General features: G+C 42.1%; 1 protein-coding gene across 4 annotated transcripts; it reads right to left on the bottom strand.

Moving 5' to 3' along the window:
* Window positions 1–1512: 1512 nt before the first annotated feature.
* Window positions 1513–20369, bottom strand: VXN (vexin). 4 transcript variants are annotated; one of them, XM_014873095.2, is made up of 7 exons: window positions 18177–20369; window positions 16640–16812; window positions 13669–13724; window positions 7177–7324; window positions 4480–4541; window positions 2749–2834; window positions 1513–1969 (listed from the first exon to the last, which is right to left on the bottom strand). In XM_014873095.2, the coding sequence occupies exons 2-7, from the start codon at window positions 16704–16706 to the stop codon at window positions 1783–1785; spliced, it is 606 nt and encodes a 201-aa protein (XP_014728581.1). In that variant the 5' UTR covers window positions 16707–16812; window positions 18177–20369; the 3' UTR covers window positions 1513–1782. The 4 variants fall into 4 exon arrangements, with proteins under 4 accessions (XP_014728581.1, XP_088031885.1, XP_088031875.1 ...); XM_088175759.1 differs by having other exon boundaries at window positions 16640–20369; XM_088175749.1 differs by having other exon boundaries at window positions 13669–16812.
* Window positions 20370–23607: the final 3238 nt, after the last annotated feature.

Here is a 23607-nt window from a genome sequence, read left to right as displayed (position 1 = left end):
TTCAGTGGGTGTCAGCGTTGCTCCCTCATGCCAGAGCAGAGAACACAGGGTTGATAGTGGGTCACCACTGCCAGCACGAGGTTCACAAGGAACTATGCTCTCCTTCTTTCCCAGGAGCAAGAAATAAAAGCAGAGCAGATCATCCCTGTCTTGGGCAGCTGGGCCAGAGAAAGACTTTGACCACGGTAATGAAGAGGGAGAGTCTGTGTGGTTTTGAGGTGCAAAGTTTTCCTCTGACCAGTTGAGCACCTCTGAAGGAGGAGCCTGTGCGTGAAGCAGTGATGGACAGCTGAACAGGAGGGCTGACAGGGGTATTTCATGAAGGTACAGCGCCTCTCCTTGGCAGACTCTGGACTGACGTGACTCTAGCAGCACGAAAGGCCACAGTACCTTTTTAAGTTAGAACTTCCATCCCCATCCTACTACCATTTCCACCATGTCCAGCCCTAAACAGGTTTTCCCTGTCGCCCTCCTTGCAGCCATCAGGACCATAAGGTCTGTCAGGCTACTGGCTGCAGGCAAGCAAGTTTCAGATGAGAGCTCCTTCCCTCTGCTGCTGTCACAAAGTAATAAAGTAACCTTTATTTTTAATTTATGCTTGGGTGCACTGGCGGTTAGATAAGAGGCCATCATTACTATAAACAACAGGAGATACGCCTCCTCCAACTTTAAATATGAAGTTCTATATTTAGGGAAACCAGTGTTTTTTATGATAACTAGGAGAGCACTCACAGAAGGCAAGTACTGCTCATGACTAATATAATATTGTCTATAACAGTGGTGAAAACTTTTGTTGTAAAACTGTTTTGTCCTTTTTTGAGAGAAAAACTGAAGAGGACCTGACCAGCAATTTCTAAATTCGGAAAAAAAAAAAAAAAAAGAGAAAAAATGTTTTAAAGCAAATTCCTTTAAATCCATCTATTCATAAGCACAGTACTCTTACATGCAAATATCTTATATTTTGTTACCTACTTGCATTATTTACATACTTTCCTTCCTCCTAGTATTTTGTGCACTCAGCATAATATCCTTTACCACATGGGTAGAGGGCAAATTGCTGACTACCATTTCACTCATAAGCAGGTTCTACAGCAGACAGTATCCCTTGAGGTTACCCTGTTGCTCATAGTTTGATCTGGCAGGACACCTTAAAACACAAATCACTTGTCACATTGCAAAGTTTTGTATGTATGTTTGCAAACTTGCTCAGTCCCACTGTTTTAGAATTTTTGCATCCTTTACTACTCCTGCCTTGAAACATCAAAATTGAAGGAAAAGAGATGTTTAGGATGAGTCATTCAGCCAAGCATATCCCAAGATGAGGTTTTTTATCTCATGATATGGGAGGGGAAAGATGACAAGCAGTGGTGCACAACAAGTAGATCCCTGGGATTTAATGGCACTCTGTAATCAATCTGTTGCCTTGCAGGAATACACAAACCTCTTCGTAGGCTTCTCTTGTTGCAAGTCCAAGCTCATTTAGACAGGACACAGAAAATGGTGAATGGGTCAGCAGTAGTCTCAGCATTGAGTCAAGATGTACAACTAGTGGGATAGTTGGGATTTTAATGTAATGCAACAAGGAAAGGCCATTGAGTAACATCATATTCACCATTTTTACCTTTGTTAGCCTTTCTCTCTCTGTTCTGAGGCAATGGCATCAAGTAATAGAAAGGATATAATTTTCCTGGATGAGCTGTGCTGTGTCTGTTCCCTCATTGATCCTAAAGCACCTTGTCCTGCTAAAGGACCTTCTGCCTTTCCAAGGGACGCTGAGCCTTATCAGTCCGCCTCAAAGGCACTGTTTGTTGCCCCCAGGTACTCTGACTTCTTCTTGTGCTTCATCCACATCTTCCTCAGGAGGCTGGGTGTCCCACACAGGTTGCCTCCTGTCAGTGGTAGGGAAGCTTCTGCTCCTGGTGGCAAGGCCAGGTCATACTCTGCTGTCTTCCTCCAGCGCTGCCTGTGGCTAACAAACAAAACACAAGGTGTGTACAGAGTGCTCCTCCCTGGCCCTTCCTCCCTGCTGATGGCAACCAGCCACTGAGAACCAAGAGCTGCCTGGCTGAAAAGGTGTGCCTGTGCCTGGGCCACCCCTGGGATTGGCAAGTGTGGAATGAGCAGGGGCTCTGTGGGTCAGGGGGCTGGGATGCTGCACTGCCACCACTCAGCTTGGTGCCCTTGTTCCCTCACTGTCGGGGGGACACTCACACAAGGGGACATTCTGAGTGCATCCTCTCTAGCAATTGCCACCCAACAAGGAGTGAGGGATTGCCCAAGGAGAGAGCTAGGCCCTTCCACCAAAACCCCAGGGACCGTGTGGCAGTGCTGAGCTCCAGTGGCTGAGGGGAGCTTACATCTCTGTGTATGGAGTGTGAGGACACTATGACAATGAGCTAGCTACTGTCCCTCAGGTGACAATGGTGGCATCTCAAATCCTACCATGTCTGGTGATGACTGCATTTGTACTATGGTCAAGCTGTTCCTTAACTGGACTTTAAGACATAAATTTTTTTCTTCAATTAATTACATTTTCTAATTATATTTTAGGGCAATTATTACAGACTTCTTAGGGGGAAAAAACTTTTATTTTGAATTACGATGATTTTTTTTTCTAGTGATAAAGTAGAGCTGTAATGGACACTGAGATAGCTGTATAAATGGCCATGGCTGATAATAAAAGCAGCATAACCTTTGCCAATCTCTTCCTGCCTTTGAGGCACGTCTGGAGGGTGGGAAGGGACTTACTCTTCCATAGAAGTGCGGTCACGTGTGGGCGAGCCTGTGACAGCCACAGCTTTTACTGTGATATGGGCAACTGGAGACGGAGGAATCTGTGGGAGGACAAAGCACATCATTAGGAAATGCCACTGATGAGTGGGGACACCGGTTCATCTGAGGAAAGAGGCTGTTTTAAGCAACCCAATAAATGCTGTAAATCTCTTAACATGAGAAAGCAGGTTAAGGATTTGACTGCCCAACTCTCACCCACACAATTATCAGTTGCTCACGTGAATATTCTCACTGAGCTCAGCACAGGACTTGTATGAGAGAGAGTTACACCTCCTATCAAAGAAGGAATACTTGCAGAACTGTTTATTCCCTAGTTTTTATGTTTATCTTCCTGAGGCAGGGAGGTTTTGTGCAGAGCTGCCTGGGAAGCAGATGTCTCAGCCATCACAGCTTCTTGAGCACACAGAGATGTTGCCCTGGTTTGTTGGGTGCTGCTCTGTGATGTGAGGGCACCCACTTGGTTATGCTCCAGTTCTGCCATGGCCCCACAAGTGCCCAATCATCCACTTCCTTCTTATCTTATTTGATCATAAATTGCTCTCCAGAACTGACTCATGTTTTCCCATAAACAGATCTCTGAGAATAGCATATCCTCCAAGATGGTAAGTTAAAGTGTGAGTTGCCCAGAAATAGAAAAAAAATGTCAAAAATTGTGAGGTGATCTCATTATTTCAGGCAATAAGCACACTTATTGGTTTTACTGGCAATTCTGAAAAAAAAATGTTCATATTACTGTCATTACCACAACTGGTCTTAAGATTTCTAGGGATATTTTTATATTTTTCCTAGGATTAATCTCAGACTGGGTACATTTAGGTGTGTTTTTCAAGTATCCTAAGACTTAGAGATGTTTGAAATCACTTTTGTAAGCATCCTTTGAAATGTAACTGTGTTAATTATTGGTAAGTTCAATTAGATTCATTACACTGAATAGCATTAGTTTTAACCATCCTTAAGTATTCCACTGTCACTTTTCTTAAGTGTAGCCCAGCTACCAGCTAGCAAGCTTGCTTCAGCCACCCAAAAGAGCCCCTGAAACCACAAAATGACAGCATGGTCTGGTGTTGGCCAGAAACTATTCAAAATAGTTTTTTCTCCTTGAAAAGGTTAGTTTTTATTAAATGTAGGGACTTTGAAAATTAGAGGAACATTGTAAGACAAAGAAGAGAGGCAAAACATTTTAGTAAAGGTGAGTATTTTTAACCAAAATATTTTTTTCTTTCTACAAGAGAGCACATTTTGGGGGATCATATGATCATTTTCCCATCAACTCTTTGTTTATGTTTCTGACTTCGGGGATTATTGTGTCAGTTTGGCATTCTGGAGAAAACAAATTATTTGATGCTTGTTCCACTTGAGAAATTATTTTTTCCCCAATTTGTGAAATTTCATGAGAGACAAGAGGTTAATTTCTCCCAGTTCTAGCAGGTGGCTGAGCATCCAGAACAGGAGCCTGCCTATTTCTGTCCCTCCACTCTTCTTGGCTCCTGAGGGGCAGCTCTCTGTCCTATGCCAGTCTCTGCTCCCAGCTAAGGGATCTTCTGGTATAAATTATGTTTCAAGCTTTATCAAAGACTGTGAAATCTGCAGGTGGTGTGACAGACTGACATGCTGTTACTGTGGGACATGCTGACGGGTGCAAGGTTTTAAAATGCATTGGTAGCTGGTCTTGCTCTATTTGCTTACCAAAGATTTTCTGTCCAACAGATGATTATAGGACTTGGATGACTCTTGTTCAGCAATTCCCACTGCAAAGCATAGAAAACATGATATTAGGTGCAATTATCTCATTGGCATAGCTTGTGTGAAAAGCTTCCTTCTGTGCAGTGAAACCCAGATATGGACAGAGCCCACATACAGGTTATAGTCTCACCAGATTTGATTATAGCCAAAAGAGCAGAGTGATCATCTATTGTGATGTCAAAATAAGTGATTGTGGGACTGCTTAAGTCATTCTGGAAAGTGTCTCAGCTTGCTCCTGGATTTTTCAAATGAGATGATGAGCTGCCCTTAACACACCGAGCTAAGCGGGAGCCCTTCCCTTTTGTAAACACTCACGTATCTCGACAGGCAAAGAGCCCAAATGCTGCTCCTCAGCCCCACTGCAGATTTGTCCTGCCTAGGAGGTCATTCTCTCCTTTCTGTATTGCTCTGGAGAGTTACTTTAACCTGGGCAGAGATGTGTGCTATGTCTACCCTGTCACAAGGAGAGATTTCCACCTTTCTGCCTGTGGCTGAGTGACATCTCTCTTTCTGCTGTCCTCAACTCTGAGGGCTACCCTTCACTTTCAAGTAATTGCTCATCTGATAACTTATCCATGGATAAATGCTCACTGACATTCCTATTCACTGTGCCAAGGAAACAAATGAGTGAGGGATGCCAGACTTTTTCATGAGGCCAAATCCTCCTATTTGGCTTTGGGAATGTGGAGCTACTGCTGTGACCAATGGAATATAAATAATGACAGCAAATATGGAAATAGCCAGGATGCTGCTTATAGTGCTGTCTCCAGCATGACTTAGCAATCAGAACTGTCTCCTCCTTGTGGGGGCAATATTTGACTTTGATAAATATCCTAACGAGCTTCCCACTTCCCCCTCCGCCCCCCTCCAGTAATTCCATTAGGTACCTTACTGTATCCCTCACGTCAAAGTTAATGCAATTACCTCCTCTCATGTTGCATATTAGGCACTAACAGTATTCAGCAAGTGGATCATCAGTGCTTCAGCTAATGCTCATATTTTTTATTTTTATTTGGTTTTATTTTCTCTTACTTTGATTATTCCCTTCAGTCCGTCCCTCTTATTAGATACAGAAAATATTCTTGCAAACTTTTAGCAAAATATCTAAGCAAAAGAAAGTCCTCGTGGCTTCAGGTTTATAGTTGCTGCTCTCAGGGAAGTGGTGGCTGGATGCAGTGTGAATTCCACTTCCAGAAGTGCTCTGTCACAAGCTGGAGTGGACTGTCCTGCTTTGCTATTTGTGGAAGATTTCAGATGGTAGCAATAAACACACTAATGGCCTCATCTGTGTTCTTTTGTTTCTTTCTTTGTTTGTTTGTTTTTGTTCTTATTTAAACTTAGAAATTACGTTCTGCCTACTCATTTCCCTTTCTCCCCCTATGAGACCTGCTCCCCCCTTTTCTGCTCTTCTTTTTAGATTTCTTTTCTCTTTCCCTTTTCTCTTGAAAACCTCAAACAAGCTTTTCTCTTGTTTGCACCTATCTGTCATCTTTTCCCCTCATCTCCCCTAACAGCAGAGGCCAGCAGTCCCTCCTTTTTACCTCTCTGGCTCTCTGCCATCCTTTGCCCTGTAGCCAGTCCCAGCCACTCCTCCTCCTGTGCCTGCTCCAGTCCTGAAGCTCCAGTTCGTTCTTCAGCCATGTCTTGGCTCTGGTCCTGAGATCTTTTTGAGATCTTTTCCTATGGTCCCAGGCTCAGTTTCTTCCTTTCCAGTTTCCCAGGCCCTGCTCTTGTCTGGTTTGTGTTCTTAATGGGATAGCTTATGTGCAGTGTGGTTGTAGATCAGTGATGTGAGGAACATGGACCTTCATGGACCTGCTTTAGAGATTTAGCACCTTTTAACATCCAAGTGTCCAATGTCTCTTGGAAAAACATGACACTTGGGACTTCTTTACAGGCATATGACTTGACTGCATCTGGGTGATTTTTCAAAGGAGAGCAAAAGATGTGTTTTTGATTAAAAGGCCATCTCATGTTAAACTGCACAGCCCTGCTCCAGCTTCAGTTTTCCAAACATAACACACCAGTGTTGGAGGAGCTGAATGGCCACTTTGTTTATGTTTACTCATCTCCTTGGTTTTGTACTGGCAAGCTCTATTTTTCCTTCACGGTTTCTCACAAATATGCTGAACAAGCTTCAGTTGCCAAAAAATCAGGTCTGTGGCTGACATCTAGAGCCTTGAAAATCCATCCCAAATGATTATATTCTGGCTAATTTTAAGCAACTGAACAGGGATCTTACATAATAAGATGACTCAGGCAAACTCAGTAATTTACAATTTATCATCTCTAAAATATTGTCAGGAAGTGTTTATGTCTCTGAATAAAGCAAGTTTAAGAATAAATTGAGCAATGCCACGGTCATTACCTCATTAATTCCACTGGATATTTTAAGCGTGGAATTATCCTCCAGGTACATAACAAAGTGCCTGCTTTGCTGGAAGAGTGCAATATCTAAAGATGTTCTACAGCCACATAGATAATAAATAATTAAAAAAAAAAGATAACAAGTAAATAAAAATAATAAATAAAATTATTAAAATAAATGAAAATAATAATAAAAAATTAATAAAAATAGAAAAATAAAGAATAAAGAATAAAGAATAAAAAATAATAAATAATAAGTAATTCTGGACTTACCGTGCTGGGCAGTGCCCTTGGTGGGGCAGGCTCCCCGCTGCCCACCCTGCAGGCAGTGCCCTCCCCGTGCCTCCTCCTCACCCCTGGCCTGGTACAGCACATGCAGGAGCTCGCCCTGGTGGGGCCGCCGCTCTGATATGGTCACCACCTACAGAGCAGAGACAAACTGTTGGAACCCAGAAGCCTGAGAGTTTTGAGCTTTCTGTGCTTTCTGCCACCGACCCCCAGGAGAATACTGCTTTTGCCTTGAGGCCTTGGAGAAGGCTTCCAAATTTGAGTGATAGAGTTAAGAGTCACAGGTGTGTAATTTCACATGGTGAAAGGTTTTGAATTTGAGGTTTTTAGAATATAGGAATAGGTATGGGACAAGATGGATGTTTTTGGATGTTGTCTCTTTCTGTCTTCTTCCTTCTTCTTCATGATTTCAGGTAGTAGTTTTTGGTTGGACAGTTAGTGCTGCACTGCAGGTTACAGAGGTTTAGTTAATGGGTAAAAAGTATAAATAATATAGGTGTCAGTTCTCTATTGGACTGTTTAACTTTAAAAGACCTTGCAACCAGCTAGAATCATGCTCCATTTTGTTCACTTTCAGCTGGTAGCTAAAAGTGTTGCAGAACTCTCTGTACTTTAGATAAGATTTAATAAAAAACCAAGTCTGAACACGAGAAATTAATCTCCATGTTTTTAATCCTGACTCTGAGTGAAGACAGAAACAAACGAAGACAAGCCACTAATTAGGTGGTGCAGTTAACCCCATTTACTGCAAACCACTCTGTTACACCTAGTCCTGGGGATTAGGTGGTCTGTCCAGGCAATGGGGGAGCTGAAAGGCTGCTTGTTCTTCCTACTGCTTTGCTGTCATCCAAAGGGGATTTTGTCAGGTGGGGACTGTGAGATTGGTAGGATGTTGTTTGGCTTCAGCTTCTATGCTTGCACAGAAGTATGGGAAAATCCTGCTGGGTCTTTCTGGGACCCAGCTGCTTATTTGCACCTTTCTGTATTCTCCTCAGGAGACTGAAATGTGGTCCTTTCCAAGCTCTAGTGAATAGGATATGCCTCTGAGACAGCTCAGATTTATTTTCTTATTGCATCACATCTTGGGCAATCATTCAAACTTATGCAATGCAAATTACAAATGCTGTTTCCTTATGGTCTCTCCTGTCTTTTGAACTTATTTACATATTGCACCTGATGAATGATTACAGAGAATACGAGGCAGAGAGGAATTGTACTCCTGGAGATTAATTTTCACAAACATTAGCTCACACAGACAAAACTCACAGACAATTGCAACTTTGAGCATCAGCCCCCCCGATATCTCCAACAGTCCCTGAAAACAAGCATGAACAAAATCAAGTTCTTTTCCAATCAATTATGACTAAGCCATGGCACTCACTGTACTGCCACAGGCAGCTGGGGAGGTCAGAGCTAATGTGAGTTTGGAAAAACAGGGATACACCTCAAAGAAGTGGATTCATCAGGACTGGTATCCAAGATGGTCTGGAAAGAGTTTTCTCAAGAAGATCAAAGTTCCAACAGCAGGGACAGAGTGTTTCATACTTAGTTGTTTTTTTCTTATTCTTTCCTAAGGACTTGCTGCTGTCATACAGAGAACCACTGAAACAGGGTGAAAATCCAAACCAGCAAGGAAACAAGACATGTGGCAACTATTGAGACTATTTCCTATTAGACTTACTTATGCTGGAAGATCATGAGAAAAGCAGTTAGTTGCATCTGACTGATGACTGGTAGTTGCTGTCTAAGTGTTTTAGATATAAATATAGTTATTTTGTCTCAAGACTAAGACCAAGAACTGGCCAACATACTGTTGGCATAGAAAAAACCCTTAATTTTGTCTATTGCTCTACCTTCTAACACACGCTCAAAATAAAAACAAAACCCTATCCAAGCATGTCTCCCCAAGTTGTCCATTTTCTCTAATTAAGTTTTAATTCAGTTTGTCATTAATCCACAATATTCTGTGTATATGATTTTTTACACAGACATAACAACACATGCAAACCCATGTTTTCCAAAACAGGAAAGAAGAAAAATCCTAACCTAACCACTTTTAATTCTTTTGTCTCCATGTACCCTCAGGAGTTTGGACAAGGCTACATTACCTAAATCCTACTGACTGGTAGGATGAGGAGCAGAAACTGCCCAACAACAGGCAAAAATACTTCTGGAAAAGGCGGGTAAGGCAACCAAAGCCTAATCCAAGGCTGAACAGGGGTTTTTCCCTATTTCTGCAGATTTTAACACACAGCCTAACACGCTCCATGTGCTGTAAGCTACTTAAAGACATACTGAGTGTTCAGTTAAAGGGACTACTGTGCCCTTGAAGACAAGCACATGTTAAAGGAGGCTGCAGCTGGCTCCCAGCTCTACTGATCACAAATTTGGAGCTGCCAACAGAGCCGAGCCTCAGCGTTGCTCTGATGTTTCAGAACAAGGGTGATGCTGGCTGTGAGAGGCCTCCTGTTGCTGCTTGAGCTGTTGGCATTGGCTCTCTCCCTGCTGCCCCTGGAGCAGTTCCAACAGCTCCCCATCCCTCTGCAGCAGCTCCTTGCAGACTGCAGGCTCCTGTGTCCACACAGCCCTGACCACACAAAGCTTACAAGCTGCTCACCAGGGCATCACCCCCTTCAGCACGGTGACACCAGTGGAGACACCTGCCTTCAGGACTAATATGATGAGGCTGTGCCTGGCAGGGGTCTCTAACGACAGCCTTTGGAGTCTGCCTCACGTGAACCCAACTCTTCCAGCTTCCAAGGAATGCCACAAAGCTCAGCTTTTCCCACCATCTCTAGAAAAATGTCCAGTGGTCTTGGCCACACTCAGTCTTTGCTGGTGTGTGAGAGAAAATGTCATCAACCCTCTGCTACTGAGACACCTTATTTTGCATTGTCATGGAAAGAGCATTTTTGGTAAGTAGGATGCCGGCTGCAGTCACCTCTAATCCTGAAAGTGGCTTATTTGATCAGTGTAAACCACCATGGACTTGAAACTTAACATTCTGCCTATGTGTTGCACAGGATGAAATACAGTTTGGGGAAAAGAAGATGATTTTATCTGGATTAATAGCAATAATTATGTAGGCACAATGTCTGTGTTTTTGAGATTCCTTGTTACATATGATATCAGTAATGCCAAAATACCTTCAAGCAGCAGAACCTGTATAAATAAGTTACAGTGCCATTTTCCATTACATCTGGAGATAGCAGTGCAACCTCTATAACATATTTTCAGTGAACATCTTTGCAGCATTTGGTTGTAGCACACTTTGGGAGTTCTTTATCTCCTAATTCAAGATTTCACAGTGACTTTGGCTACCTCACCCATTACTGTAATATGTAAAGACTTATCTAGGTCAGGAAACTAAACCTGCTGTAGCTCGGTTTTGATCTAAATTGGAGCTGACATTTCTCTAGGGTACCTAGGGTAAGGAAGAAGGATCAACTGGGAGTCGCTTTTCTTTTCTAGACATACTAGGGAATTTAAATCTGTACAAATGGCAGAGTCAGCCAAACTATGCAGAATTAGCAAACTGCTCTATAAAAACCGACTTTTTTTAGAACCTGTGAATCCTTTGAGCAGGCCAGTCTGTTTGCAGGACACCGACTCTGAAATCAGAGCTCAGCAATCTCTCTTTTTATGGTCTTTGCCATGCACATGAGAGCACCAAGGCCTGGCATACCCACTGCTGGAATTAGCTGTGTTAGGAGGGAAGGGGCACAGAGGACACAGGACAGTCACAGAGAGGCTGTTCCAACCATCCTGATCCTGGACTTAAAATCCCACTGCCAACCAACAACCATCCATAAAAGGTGACAATTAAATATCTGGCTTTGGATAAAACTTTGACAGTTAGAGTCTGAACGAACAACAATGTGCTTGTTAGTGGAGAAAATTCCAGATTTGTAGAGTAAGTTATTTTGATGGCCTATTGCTGAGTTAATTTTTAAGGTGGAAGCTCTAGCATGAACAGGGGTATTTTCTACTTTCTTGCAAAGTAGACAGGTACTGGTGTCCAGTCAGTTCTACCCAAGGGATTTTGAGGCTAGCAGAAGAAGAGAAGGGAAGGATCTACTATCACTGGAAATAACTCTTAATAGGGCAATAGGAACTGCAAATATACATATTGGTGAAACACTCAGCTAAAAAAAAAGGTGCTTCCTCCTTTCTGGGAGGAAATCTTGTATGTGATGAAAGTTACCCTCCACAGTCAGTAATTTGAATGTTAAATCACTTAATGCTACACTGCTTGAGTATTTCTGCTGTGAAAAAAAAAGGTCTGGCAGATGTCCACGTTGGTTGCTATTTTTGTCCTTGCTGAGGATTAAAGTTGTGCATCCACTGCAATCACCAGAGCAGAAGATTTTATGTTAGCTGAGGCATTTCTACAGCTCTGACTGCAGGTGCAGATGTAAAAGTGAAAAATAAACAATCATTCTGCGACTTTTCTGTGGGTCTAGAAATTGGCAATCACAGCTTCCTCACAGGCACGTCTATTCCAGTATGTGCCATTTACTTCAGTGCTTGCTTACGAGCTGTAAGCAGCTGCATCCCACTGAAGAAGGGGAATGTCTAAGAGTTGATTGTGCCAGTCCCTTTGGTTTGAGAGCCATCCTTGTTTTTGTAGCTGGAGCTGCAGATCATTCCTCAGGCTTGGTGTTCCCACTGCTAATATGATGCTGCCTGCATCATGACTAAGAGCCAATCAAAAGGCATCCTTAATTGGGGTCAGGAAAGCCCCAAAGGAAAAAAACCCAATCCTCTTAAAATACAGCAACAAAACAGGGACTTTCTTATCTTATTTTCTTAGGCCTTTATGAGTACAGTGCTGCTACAGCAGCTGATCCAATCCAAATTAAATATTAGATGCTTCCATTTAGTTGAAACAACTATCTACTGAGATTTGGAACAAGATAACAGGCATATAATTTCCCCTGTTTTTGATGTAAGTCAGCTGAAATTTTTCAGCTGAATAGTTCTATGAGAAGTACTGTCAAAAAGAAAAAAAAAAAAAAGATAAATCAGCTGAGCATTTTGTTTCATCAAGTCAGAATAGTTCAATTTTGGTTTGGACTTTTCTACTCTTTTTATATTGTATGAAAAACAAAATATACAAAAGATTTAACAAATAAAAGTGGGGTATCTCAAAATGGCTTATTTTGAGTAACACTCCAGAAGTCTGATTCATCTTCCTTTGGAATGAAGAGTAATTTTGAAATCTCTGCCTGAGCTATGGGACAAAACCAACCAAACTAAGACTGACACACTTTGGGAAAATATACACATGCACAGTTTCTACCCAAAAAATGACAGACATGTGACTGACTCTTCCTGGGGACCACTTCAGGTGTCCTGTGACACATTGGGATCCTGTGATCTGCATTAATAACCAAAAGAGAGGGTGGGAATTAATGTGATGAGATTTTTTTTTTCCAGTGCACAAGTAAGCGTGGTAAGCAGGATGACCTACAGTTCTGTGGGGAGAGCAGGGAATCAGGAATACAAAGAAAAGGCCTTCTGAAAATGAAGATGGATCTGGAAAATAGGAAAGGACACGGAGAAAGGGAAGGCCATGGAGCAAAATACTTCAGCAAAGTGCTAGAGAAGAAACAGGTCTGTGGTGAGAAGAAATACTTTGGCAGAAGAGTCTCAAACTTGTAAGAAGTGCTTTGATATGCAGAAGAGACTGTCATTCCTGCAAATCAGCTAAAAGGACTGTGGAAGGGGTTGTGAACGGGTCAAGTGGATTTAAGGAGGAAAAACTGTCTCTGAAGACAAGAAACCTCACACCCATGTGTGAAAGCACCTGAACTTGCAAGACATTTACTCAGAGCATGACAAATGTTCAGTTATTTTTATTTATTGGGGGGTACCTCATCTGCAGGGAGTGGGTAAAGCTTCCTCTTGCCCTCTGCACTGAGGCTGAGGCGAGGGCAGGCAAGCACTGCTGGGACCAGGGGACAAACATCCACACTGGGTCTCTCAGTGCCAGCCTTAAGGGTCAAAGTTACAGTCCATTGCTTGGTGTTTTTCTCCCAAATTCCCTAGGATACTGGCTACTTGATTAACATGATTATTATTATTATTACTTGATTAACACTTATATGATTTGGTATGATTTGATGACTTTTCATTCCTGCATGTCTCTCTGGACTTACTGTGAAAGCTCTATGGATAATAATTAAGTCTGTGATTCCCTTAGATGGCCAGTGTTGACAAACCACTATGTTCTTTTTGACTGGCTCTGCATGGCAAGACCATTTTTTTTTTGTTTCAAAGCACTTCTGTAAATAAACTGCAGCTTTACAAAAACTCCCTCTTCTGTTTCCCACCCCACTCCCTGCATCAGACACGGATGCACTTCTTTACCCTGGAAGATCTGCTTCCCATTTACACACAGCACTTTCAAGGGTATGAGTGGCCAACTGGTATGTTAAAAAAAAAAATAGGGAGAGGGAAGTAGATTTTTCTTACACTCTTCGTTAGGATGTGCTGCGTAGCTTTGGCTCGTCTTCGGGCAGGACTACATGCTGCAAAAAAAAGAACAAGAACATGGTCAGGGTGCTGTGGAGGTGGACATGTGCCTCCAAAAGTCCTCTGTAAGAATTCACTGGGGGTATGGTGGGAAGAGGGGGAAGAAGAAAGCTGAAACAATCCAAAAGAAAGTCCCTTTTTATGTGATGTCAGAGACCATGCTCTAGCTATACAGTACAGAAATCCATGGCCACAGCCTATCCTGAGTTTCTGCACCACTCCCATAGGCTTCCAGGAGGAACAGTCCTCCTTTCTCAGTTTTGATCTGGCCCCCACCTGCCAGCATTTCCAGTATTTCAGTAGTGTATACATTAACTTGGAGACCATTATGATTTTATCTAGTTAGGGACCTTATCAATAATCTCAAACTCTCTCATGACATTATTTCACTTTTACTGCACGATGTCCAAAGCACAACATTTGCACTAAGCCTTCTTTTTCAATCCTCAAAATGACCTATTCAGCTCCTTAGCTTGAGACATTTTGCTTAAAGTCTGTTTCTCACTTTTATTTTTTAGACCCACGAAGACACCAAAATCATAGAACCACTAGCCAATAGACACACAGGATGCCAGGGCCATAAGCCAAGCTTTTGTCTGGACTGAAGTGATTGCTTTTGGGTGATGGTTTCACTGGACTAAGTGAAGGCTCTTTAAACTTTTATTGAGTTAGACTTGAAACTGGCCTGAAAGACTGTGATACTCCCAGCACTCCCTCTCATCATATCTTATCCTGCCTTGTGTTCAGGCTACTGGAGCTACAGGATTTAGCCACCGGTGACAGAAACAGGCTTGCAGAAAGCTGCCAAATGTGGAGAATTAGCTCCAATTCTAAAGGCTGACCCTGGGGGCAAGGCACCTGAATGGGGGTTTCCTATTCAGGCTCTGTGTATAATCTAAAGGCTTTGAAGACCCAGGAAGGTTTGTTACAGGATGATGAGTGACTCCTAGTCCCCAGGTGAGCTTTCTTTTACGTTGTTGGCATACATTTAACTTGCAATGCTTATAGCTGCTGTGTATTGCTGTTTACAGTATATTTTTGGATTTATTTTTTTTAAGAGTTTTGGAGCTGTAGAGGCAGCTGAAGGTCATCCAAGGCTGCTCATTACTGCAGCCAAACTCCTCTCCTCAGATGGCAGGAATAATAAGTGACTGGGCTTTCCAGGGCTCTGAACAAGCAGAGCTGGCAGTGACACCAAAGTCACTCTTCCTAGACAGCCTGTGTGTGTCTAACAGCCATCCCTCCACACCCCAGTGAGGATATAAGCACTGAGCATTTGGAGCCCACTGGAGAGGAAATTCTGGCCTATGCTGTGGCTGCAGTGAAACAGGACAGGAAAATGGGAGGGTCCCTGTGAGCAGCCCATTGCAGCACAGGGCACTTCCACACTGAGCTCGTCACAACTAAGTTATCTTCCTGCCTAGAATGTGCTAAGCTGTCAGTATGATTACAGTCTGTTCTACACTGTGTGATATCCTCAGGGATCTTTACTGTCTTCTCCTGCAGGTCACATTTTATATTTTAAACCATGATGAGTGTAGGATGAAAGTCAGACAAACATTATGAAGGTGGTTTGTTTTTTTTTTAATCTAGGAATATGCTGTAAGTTGTTTTCGAAGCTGTTTCTATCACTTTTATTTCTGGAATTTCACTGTGTGAAGACGAAACTAATTGCTCATAAGCAAAACATTCAAGTGCAGAAAAGTTTAGTGATGCAAGGAATTATCTTCTTGTCTCTCTGATATTTTAGGTATTTTACCACACAGTGTAAGGAGTGCAGTTTTTTAGAGATTTCTGCCAGAAGCAAGTGCTCTTGTGCTGTTATAGTTGCTACCTAGGCTAGTGAAAAAGGAATGTGCCTAACAGTAATAAATTCGCCTACTTTCAGAGTACATATGATCCACAGTCTCTCATCCCCTGTTGTCTGCCAGAACGTGTGGAAAAAGGCTCACAGGGACTGAAGAAAGGCAAGGCATGAAAGGGAAGTAACAGCACCAGCAAACATGCAATTACTTGAATAGGCATTGAAAGAAGGGTGACTCACAGAGGTAGCCAGAAGTGACCCACTTGCGTGGGAATACAATGCAAACAGTGCAATACAATGCAAACAGTGGGGCTGCGAGGCTGTCCCTGCAAACAGGAATTTCTGCAGAGAGCTGGCAGAGGAAGAGAAGAACGAATTCTTACAGATGATGTATGTGGATTTGCCTGCAAAAGGATGTTTGTATGTACAGCCCAGATTTCGGGCAACAAATACAATTACAGTGATGGTTCACTTTGTCATTTCCACTTATATTCCAAAATTAAGCAGCTGAGAGCTCATGCTCGCAGCTTGCAAGTAAAGATCTGATCTGGCCCCACAATTTGTTTTCCCTGCTTTTCCCTGCTTTCTTGTTGCTGAAATATGCAGCCATTGAGTTTAAACTAATTTGTTCAATCAAATGCAGGCTGGGCTTTGTCCGGTTCTTACTCTTCATTAGAAGCAATTAATGTTAATCATGCATTCATTTCCAGGGCATGGCTTTGGAAATGTTCCACTTATTGAGCCAGCAGACTTAAATTCAACATTCATGCACTTCACCCACTTCTAACTGCTCGCAGAACTTCATTCTCTTTTCTATTACACAGAAAAGCCACACAGTTGCAAGCTGTCACTTTAGCAGTTACCTCATAGGTACAGCAACACCGATTCCAGATCTCCCAATTTTGCCAGAGCTGAGATTTTGCAGAGCCACAATATTGAAGCACCTGCACGGATTAGATCGAGAAAGCAGCAGCGAGTGCTGGGCTGCAGGCAGAGCACGGCACAGCAGAGCAGATGAGCTGCTCTCTTCAAATATTTCCCCCCGCTACACATCCCATCCCTCTAAAAGACAACACTGTAGCAGTTGTTAGATTTTGATGTACTCACATTTGGAAGAAATCACAGTGGTGAAAACTTCTAAATTTTCATCGCTGCAGCTGTAAATCTGGTGCATTTTCCACCTCTCCCTACTGACTGCCTTTCAGCTTCATGCAACTGCTCTGAACTTCTGGTAAATAGGTTTCACTAATCCAATCTGGCTCTGTGATCATTGTCCAGATCTACAAAGGACAGACTGATGCTGTGATCTCATCTCATTCCATATTCTTCATTGCAACATTTTCTGCTCCCATCTGCCTTTCTATGAATAATATTAACACAAAGATTTAATTTAGCTCTTATTTAAGCCTCTACTCAGATAGGAGCATTTTATTTTACATTTCCTTTTAACAGTGTGGAGAATCCTCTGCAATAAATAGCTAAAAATTAAAGTCTAATCTATTGGCAAATGTTTACAGAAGTACTGCAAAGATTTTTAAATAAGTTGGGTTAAGTGTGTACTTTAACACATTTACCATAAAAATTTGCAACTTACATATAATGAGGACTTGATTCTAGGTGTATTAAGAAAAGCATTTCGTGCTTCATCTTTTCATTCTATTAACAAATACTGGAATCCTGGGTTTTTCAAAGTAAAATTTCAGAAGAATATGTCTAAGAAAGACAAATGTGCATAGATCTCCATGCCCTCTACACGTCTGTGGTTGCAAGGGGAGGAAAGGTGGCTCAGTCATAGATGGGTTCCTGACCTGATGGCTCTGGGGCCTAATCCCATATTTATAAAGGGTCTTCTTACCAAAGCTTTTAATTTCTTAATACTCCCATCAGAATTTGCTCCTTTCTACCTCTATGAATATCAGCCCACTCAACTTCTGGCGACTTAATGCTGCCATGGACACCCAAGACAGAAGATTTTGGCTTGCAGTCTCCAACAACTGATGTAGTTGGAGCACTTTCAAGTGTGAATAATGATATTAAATTATATCAGTCTAATGAATAGCCTTCATTACTACCACGTGTTTTTCTAATTAACACAAGTGTTGTCTTCTCCTATAGATGTCTGCCACCAACAGTCCCAGATGGAAAGTGCCAGTGAACAGGGGCCGTCACTGTCATATTGATGAACGTTTTTTATTTCAAATAATAAATATTGGTCAATCAAACATCCTGAGCCTGGAAGCATTTTGGTTGAGTGGAAGGTGTCGCTGTTTCAGGAAAGCAGTGAGCGTAGAGAAGCTGTTGTCACTTGTCACCTCCCAGGGCAGGCTCCTGCTGTCCAGGGGCAGCACAGCCTTTGCGGGGCTGGGGGCATTGTCCCAGGAAACCGTGCTGTGCTGGAAGCAGGCAGTGGGACGGCAATATAATCACCCAAAAGTTCAATTAGTTTTTGATTTATTGCGCCACATGTTCTGCTTGTATGACTGATGTCATTAACATCAGGCTCGGCTGGCGCATTCATCTGTCCCTGCCCGGCTGCCTCTGAAGGCGCACGCACTCAACAGATGGGGACTGCACGGGTGCGAAGGCAATTGTTTACCCCCCTATTGTCCCTGTGTCAAGCAATCAACCCAAATCCATTACCCACCGAGAAAAAGATCAGCGCACCGTCCATTCAGCGCTGAATGGGGCAGAGGCGGTTATGCAGGAGGCTCTAAAAGCTTTCAAAAGGATAAAAAAAAATAATGAAGACCAACACTGAATAGTCGATTAAAAAAAAAAAAAAAGCTATAACAAATGTAACCCACCCTTTATTTCACCTTCAGATATTCAGAGTCCTATGAGAAGAGGGGCACTTTTGGACCTAAGTCATTGTTTTCCTAATTCTAGGTGTGACCTACAGATATTTTCAAATCATAGATGGGGTTTAACATTTGAACAAGTATCGGGCTCTTCATCTTTTGAGGGTTGGTGGGATGTGGAAACTGAAGTGAGACTCTAGAGCTGGTCTCCAGCTGACATTCACTATATTACAAGGCAGGTAGGCTTTGGACACATCTTTACAAGGAATGGGATGCTCTGGGGACAAATCACCATAACAGAGAGCTGATGAAAGACACTCACATCACTTTCAGATAGAAAAATAGGGCTCAGGAGGACAGGTAGAATATGTGTCTTTTGGGATCCTCATCTGGGAATGAATTCTCCCCTGTCCATGAAAAGGAGTTGGCTTCTTAATTTTGTCCAGATCTTGCAGAGTAGTTGAGCACTATGAATGCTCAGTTTTGCATGAAATCTTGATGTGGCTTCAAGAGAAAACTTCACATATTGGATTACTTTTTTCTACCTGTGTGGGAAGTATTTTGGGCAAATGTCCAATGTTTGGTTTCGCTATGAAATTGGTGTAATTATATCTGCAGGAAGTGTACTGCAAAAGCTCTACTGCATGCTACCTGATAAAGAAGTGTAGACAATAATTTTAGACATAGAGGAGAAACTCTCCACAATGCCCAACCTAGGAGCTGCAGAGCTACATCAAACAATCTTACATGGTATCTACTTCCAACTCCCTACTCACCTGCAAGAGTCTAGTCTGTGGTGGGAGAAGAAAACCAAACAGTTTTTGACTCTATGAATCTTTTTTTGTTTCCCAAACTGCATAAAATGTCTAGAAACTGGGCTCAAATTTTTTCTTCTCTACTAAAGTGAGGAATAAACTACTAACTTAATTCACATGGTGCCACTGCAGCCATGAGAAGACCCTAAGGAATATTTGCCCTGGGTTGTATCTTTGACCCAAGATTCCCAAGTGAATATGCTGAATCCAAATTTCTCCCTGTGGGCTGTGATATCACAGTTTTTACCAAATATCCACTCTTGGTGCTGATAGTAAAGGATCAAAACATTTCTTGGTGCCAGAACAAGGTTACCAAAGGTGATCAGGGACAACTGGGAAAGAGGAGGAGGAGGAGGGGAACTTCACACACGAGAACAGACACATGCAGACACAAACACACATCTAACCTATCTGCAGGTCTGGGACAGGGAAAGTATTTGATTCTTGGGAATGTGGGTAGAAAGGAGGGAAAGGAAGAGAAGAAGAAATGTTTGTTGAAGCTGAAAGGAAAAAAAAAAACGGACTTGAAAACAGCAGAAGTCCCAGCAAACCTTGTGAAAATGGCAGAAAAATCCCATAAACTGGTGAAATGTCCCTCTGGGGAGTTGGCATGGGTGCTTTTTCCAAAGCCTGTATCTGTTAGGACATATTTTGAAGAAACAAATGTAGCTGCTTGTCCTGTTTACCAAATATGCCAGAGCTGGTAAATTTGAAAGGAATCAAATTTTAAAAATATGGTTACAAAAACCGTAATTAAAACTTCGAGTTATTTAAGATAAGAATCAGAAACCTCTAGACATTATTTATCCTGGTGTCTGTGAACAAATACACTTTTCAGTGCAGTATTCTTCCAGTGAAGTTGTTGGGAAGCAACCTGATGCTCTCAACATGTGCAAGGGGTATTGCCAAGGGATTCCCTGGCCCAGGGAGGACAAAGCTCTTCCCAAGGCACGTCTCTGGCTTCTCCCTGGATCTTGTACCTCTTGCATAAGAGGAAAATCTAATCTGTACTGAGCCACTTGAGCCTATTTCTTACTGTTAGCTGGGCAATATGATAAGGATAAACCCCAGGTATTTTTGGACTAGGATTGTGAACCAGAGGGATGTGCAGATACCCATTTAAAAATAAGATGGGATAAAACTGCACATGCATACTGCAGGCATCTACCCTAAACCAGTTCTGCATGATGCAATGCCAGCAGGTTTTTTTTAATTTTAATTTTAATTTTTTTTTTTTTTTTATTTTTTTTTTTATTTTTTTTTTTTGGAAGGAAAATCACTTTGTTTCGGTTGAGGGCCACAGAATTAGAACTGCAAATAACTGAAAAGGAAAACCAACCGTAAGCAAACCATAAAGTGAGTTTCTCATACATAATCTGTTATTTTTCTCTGAATGAAAGGAATAGAGAGACAGATATATTATCAGTAACTTCACCTTACACTCATAGCAGACAGCAAAACTAGTTCAAAATCAAAATAGCACTGCACAGCTTAAATAATGTGAATAAGTGAATAAGTGAATAATTTTCAAAAGTAACGTGAATTTTCATCTGTCTAGAAGCTGCTGTGACAGATTTTTCCTGAATGGGAATAAGATTGAGGCATTCAAAAAACATTTGGAACTTTAAGTTCTCTACAGGGAACCCAGAGAGAGAGATGCAAGAGCTGTGCAGTTTGAAAAGATGAGTGCACAGGCTTCCCTGCTAATCAGGAAAGGAAATACCAGCTAGACCTGGAAGCCAGGCTGGAAGCATCCCCCCACTAGTTACAGAAAGATATTGCAGAATTCTGAAAATAGAAGAAAAAGAAAAAAAAAGAGAAAAAATAACCCTGGTTGGCTTCTCATATAAAAGTTACATATTGATAATTGGGCATTCACAAATTTGCCCTAAGCTTGTAAAACACACTTGATTAAGTCCATATGATGATTAGGTAGAAACACAATGCCCAGCACCACAAGGTTCCAGTCCCACAGAGCTTGTGCCAGCAGCAGGGATTGCACTAAGCCAGTATTAAAGCTAGGGCCAGGTTGAGCACGTGGAGGCTTACAAGCTTTCATATACTGGTCATGTACTGGTAATCCATAGAAAGCATTAAAAATGTCAACAAAGGAGTGATATGTCCAAAGCAGGCTGTGACAACAATAGTTCATTAAGATGCTAATCTTTAACTACATTTGTCTTGGATTTATTAATTTTTCAAGCTAATTGATCAGTGAGGTCTTTATTCCCCTGAAAAACCACAATGATTTTTAGATAGAGTTTTTTCACTCCTAATTTTTTCCTTTAAAACATTTTGAGATTATTTCAACTATTGGCTCCTGCTATAAACATAACCATTTTTGGGCAAAAAAGCACATTAATCCAAGCTTGTCCTGTGGTTCCTGGATTTAGGCAGTGGTAGCCCTCTTGCTGCAACTGCATCCTGTGTCTTGCACCTTATGCAGTAAAATCTACTCTTGGATAACCAGGCACAAAATGCTAAGGATTTCTCCAATGGACAAGTCTAAAGAGTCAGGCAACCTGAACTGTCACCTTACATCTCTCGTGTATCCTCACACAGCCATCAAGCTCCTTTTACCACATGCAATACATGTGCTCCAATGGGGATGAAAGGTCTTTGGAGGGTATCAGATGGCATTGCCTACTCTGGCTTAAGCTCTGTGTGAAAATGAGATTAAATTTAAAACAAGAGCCATCATTATTTGGACTCAGAAACCGTGGGACTAGTAACTTAGAAAGTAGGAAGTTGAAGCTGCACTAAAGGCACAAAGGCAGGATCAAATGTATGAGTCCCCTTTTTGATCCAGACTCAAGTTCTGCAGCCTACATGAAGGAGCAAGGTAGCACAGGAGTTGGCACTGTGACAGAAGAGGCTTCAGAATTGCTGCGTCTTTGAAACGTGATTATTTTGAGGTAGCTTTTGTTCAACCAGTACATCAAATGACTACAGAGCATACAGGTAAGAGCCTGTATGGGGAGGGGGGAAACTCTGATGCCAATTATCCTGAAACAGTTTTTGCTGAGATGAGGTGATTGATCTTCCTGCTGGTTTGGTTTTTGTGCTCTCTACTGACGTTGCCAGTACGGGTGTCAAAGATCTTCTGCTGTAAGCACTTGACTTGTTTGTAGGAATCTGATTAAAGTAGATCACCTCAAGATAACAAGAGGAATTAATGCTGCAAATACATAGGAGAGGATTTTCAAGCTTATAAGCTACATAGAGGTCAGTACTTTTAAATAAGTCACGCAGCAGCCTCTGAGATCTCTGATTTTCGCAGAACTCATAATCTTTACTTGTCCTTTTCCTTTATCCTGTTAGCCTTTACACTTAAGTATTTGTCTTTATTACTTCAGTTCTACCTGTAATCTGATCAGTTGTTCTGTCTAGGGAAAGTACTGTACAGAGCTAACCCTGGGAAAAAAAGAAACCAAAAGGGAACAGGAGAGAGTTTTTGTGGGCCTTGCTATGGACATGGTACCTAATAACTACATAAGTCTAGATTCCTCATCATTCAAGTTTTTATAATATTTTTAAAATGCATATTCTCATCTTAGATGAGAAATCTGTTCCCCTCAACTCCTACATCCTAGCATTCCAACTTTTTCTCTCTGTAACGTGTAACCATTTTATATACTAAGGCTCAACATCTCAGCTGTGAACAACTATACTCATATGTCTGCCAGTTTTTCCCAAAGCCTGGCTTGCTGTGTGCATGCAGATGTCCCTGGTGAGGGACAGGCTCACACCTTTAGTGCCTGTCAGCCAACCCTGTGCTGCCTTTGTTGGGCACCTTAGTGTTTTCAGCTCAGCTCTGTTGGGCAGGCCCCCGAATTGGGCTTTATGGTTGGTGACATTATAACTTCTGACATGAGAAGTCACAAAGAGTTACTTTACAATCAAAACCTGCCTGCCAGCCTCTCTGCTCAGTTTTACCAACTGAGGAATCCTAACTTTAGATCTTCCATTTAAAATACAAGTACAGCAGGTATGAAGTAAACCAGCTTGACCACACCAAGGACTAAACCTGGAAGATGGCTGCATGAAAGCTGTGGGATGTGACATCCCAGGATGCAAGTGGTGACACTGTGAGTGTGCCTGAATGAGACCTGTGTGCTCCAGAGGCAGGAGCAGAGGCTGCAGCCCTCCAGGAGGGAACACTGAGGTGCCACCACTCAGAGAACAGCACCAACACGGCTTCAACCCTTCCTGGAGAGAGGCTGATCCACTGAAACACAGAGACTCTGAGATTGCAGTAGTGCAAGGCAAATGTAATGGAGGCTGTTCATGTTAATTCCCATTTTTCACTGCTTGGAGAAGCACATGGTGACAGCTTTCATGAGGCAGGGACCTGTCCATTGGAAAATGGATTATGACCACCAACTCCTGCACATAAACTGCAGAGCAATCATCCAGTGGTCACTAGTGAGACACCATGGGTCTGTGCTGGTGACCTAGGGGT

Source organism: Sturnus vulgaris, chromosome 1 (genome assembly GCF_052056855.1).
Source record: "Sturnus vulgaris isolate bStuVul1 chromosome 1, bStuVul1.hap1, whole genome shotgun sequence".
NCBI classification, from domain to species: Eukaryota; Metazoa; Chordata; class Aves; order Passeriformes; family Sturnidae; genus Sturnus; species Sturnus vulgaris.
This window is presented reverse-complemented; position numbering and strand designations above follow the sequence as displayed.